The sequence below is a fragment of the Ceratina calcarata genome, unplaced genomic scaffold (genome assembly GCF_001652005.2).
Source record: "Ceratina calcarata isolate Rehan_Ccalc_2016 unplaced genomic scaffold, ASM165200v1 scaffold16.2, whole genome shotgun sequence".
In the NCBI taxonomy this organism is placed as follows: Eukaryota; Metazoa; Arthropoda; class Insecta; order Hymenoptera; family Apidae; genus Ceratina; species Ceratina calcarata.
In genome coordinates, this window is record NW_017137284.1 from 70,624 (window position 1) to 73,815 (window position 3,192).

Here is a 3,192-nt window from a genome sequence, read left to right on the forward strand (position 1 = left end):
TAAAACACGATGGTATTAACAATAATAAAATATCACTTTATTCTTAACCAGGAAACAATTGTATAATAATTCTGTATTATAAAAGAACATCGTAATTAATAACGCTATATATACATAATTTACTTAATTTGTTGAGGTAACATTTTATTCGTATATTATATACCTGTGAAGTAAATAAATTAAATACATGTTCAGTATTTAAAGTAGAGTCTGTAACATCATATTTTCTTTGTTTACCCTTACACGATATCATTTGTACATACATATAATTTGTTTGGAAGAATAGTTTCTGGAGATATGAACATTATTATTACAAAGGTAGTATTATAGTACAAAACATAAATACGTAAAAAGTTGTGCGGGAAACTGAACAAGCAGATTCGTGGAATAATGCGAGAAAGTAAATTTTGATAAATGTTCTTACAATTAAGAAGGAATTATGTAGCATTTATAATTACAAATTGGTAATAATATGTACAGAGTTGATTATGTACACTGAATACAGAATAGCTGAGGAACAGCAAGACTGTGTATACCCTGATAGAAAATACGTAGATTTCTTTGGTACTTCATGGCTCATAGAATTTTAACATATCTGATCAGTACACGGACAAGCTTTAGGTGTAGTTGATTGAATAAGTCCGTATTGCCCTGTAAACATCCACTTCTCGTCTTGTTTGTATAAATCTTCTGCTACACCAGGAGGCAGACCAACGCAAACGTCTGACTTTACTGTTCTCAAGCTTACGATATTCGTTGGTTGAAATCCTCTCAATGACTGCATAAACTCTGTTGTGTATTCCCAATTAATATCGCCTAACAGTTTTCTGTAATTCAGGTCGCCTTTAAATATTGCCATTTTTGCATCCGATAATTTTGCGTACAACACTGGATCCTGTTTTTTCATCTCCGCAAAATCGTAGGGTCCAGTCCAAAATAATTCCTCCTAAGTACAGAATATTGAATGAGAAACGTTGCTTTTATGGTATTACAGCCAATATGAAATTGCAATTACCTCAACAGTCCATATATTGTCCTTTAAATAGTTACTCGCCAGTTTACCAAATTCTTGTAGTTCTCTATTCGATGAGCTCTGCATATAGTCTAGAGTCCAGTGGAAATCGTTCGTCGTTACATCACTGATGTACCATGGGTAACGTTTTACATAAAATCGGACTTTGCTCGCTAACTTAGTAGAGACCATAAATACAGCTAAGCACAAATCAGTGAAAAGTTCATAGCCCGCGTTATCAAGTATAAAGTCTACGATATCCCTATCGTTAGTCACTTTCTTTCTTAGCACATTCCAAGCAAGCTCTGAATTATTTACAAGAATATCTTTATCTAACGATTTTAGCACTTCTATAGGGTTGCTAGATTGACTAACATCTGCCCCTGCACTCAACGATAAATCACATCTACAAGCAAAACATTCTAAATGTAATAGAATTATAAGAACGAAATGACTTAAGATGTTGCAAATCGGACGTACTTGTTACCCCAAAGATTAACTTTAAAGAATTTAAACAGTTCTTCTTTGGTCTCATGTATTGATAAATTCTCTGCTCTCTTTATGAGATCCATAGTGTAAGCAGCAAGTGCTTCTGTGCTAATTAGCGAACCTGTAAATGCAGCATGTTTTTGTTCTTCGAAAGGGTCATAATTTTTCAGATGGTTCCTAAAAGTCGATGAGATTGTCATTTTATATAATGAAGGGTTGTACCATTTTCTACAACTTACGTGAGAGAGAATTCTTGAGCAATAATCCTGTACATATAACATTCGCAGTACAACCATGCAGTATTGAACCATGTCGGCGTATCACCTTCCATATCAGTCCTTCGCATCAGATACTTATTCCATTCTCCAGCATCATTGTTCGGATCATCAGGTAGCAATCGCATAGGTTTCAATGTTTTATTCGTTACTAATTCATTCTTCAACTTACTAATATATCCTGACATTTGTTTCACGTCACCCAAAGCTTCCTAAATGAAAATTGTAGACATTATCTGATCCTATATAGAAATGTATCCAGAAATGTTTATTTTACCTGTCCATATCTCTGAGCAATGCTCTCCTTATTACGACTAAGGGTATCAATTATTTTAGTTAAAATTACTGGTAATCTATCCTTGAGTGTTATATAAGCGAAGCTCCTGCAAAAAAGCATGATGATTAACTGAATAAATTTGTATAACTCGAATAAGAAGTTAGAGACTTCATTCAGAGATTCAGGTGATATTTCCAGAAAAATTAGTACCACCCGTGGACTAGGTTAAATAGAAACGACTTATTTACCGTTTGTAAATGCCAGACAGAGCCACACCAAAGGGTGTCCATATATCCTGGAGATCTTGAATTTCCACCGAATTCGATCTTTGAGTCATGATCCCAGTATCCGAATTTGCTATTATAGTTGGAATACAATAGATCAGGAACAGCTGTGCATACAGCGTGGAACCTGAAATGAACAGACACTGACAATCCCTCATTTCAATGATTTCGCTTATGTAATTATACGAACGTTGCTGTTCACCACGGGTTTTGATTTTTTTGAAAACGTCTCTGTTAATCGCTCTCTTTTGGAATATTCCACGAGCTATACTACTGAATGAAGCATTGCTACGTACGATATATACGACTGTTAAGCACGTGCAATGCGCTTGCGTGTATGTGTCTCGCCAATCTCGCCATTCAACGTTATAACACGACTACAACTACAACCCGTTATTGCACTCACACTAAACAGGGATCGAACGCGTGAAGCTATTATTCCCGGCCCGCTAATGCGTGGACATTGTGATTTATTGCTTAGATCGCACACTGATAGTGAGTCCTCCTCATTGCATCTTATTCGAAACGTTGAAGTATAGACAATTAATAATTTTAAAATATAAATCAGATTTATTAAATTCTGTTTGTATCCAACTATTACAAACGTAATGGATACCGTTTATTTTTCACAGTAATAAATAAGTGCTGCTGTTAACTTGAAATATATCTTTATATTTGTAAGAAGGGAATGGGAAAGCTTAGCTAGCCAGGATCTTAAAGAACTCTTCAAACTAGTTACAAACATTTTAAATACAATGTATGTACTGCTCAAGTAATCTTGAGAGCTTACATATTAATGCTTGGCATTATTTATTTTTATTTATAGAGAGTGAAGAATCTTTCAATTAAATAAGG

General features: G+C 34.5%; 1 protein-coding gene across 1 annotated transcript; it reads right to left on the reverse strand.

Annotated features, from left to right (window-relative positions):
- Positions 1 to 371: 371 nt before the first annotated feature.
- Positions 372 to 2,841, reverse strand: LOC108632523 (protein-glutamate O-methyltransferase). Its single transcript, XM_018037173.2, has 7 exons — positions 2,528 to 2,841; positions 2,302 to 2,464; positions 2,054 to 2,159; positions 1,741 to 1,988; positions 1,493 to 1,678; positions 1,016 to 1,418; positions 372 to 946 (listed from the first exon to the last, which is right to left on the reverse strand). Exons 2-7 carry the CDS (start codon positions 2,388 to 2,390, stop codon positions 587 to 589), a joined length of 1,392 nt encoding a protein of 463 aa, XP_017892662.1. The 5' UTR covers positions 2,391 to 2,464; positions 2,528 to 2,841; the 3' UTR covers positions 372 to 586.
- Between the last annotated feature and the right edge of the window lie 351 nt (positions 2,842 to 3,192).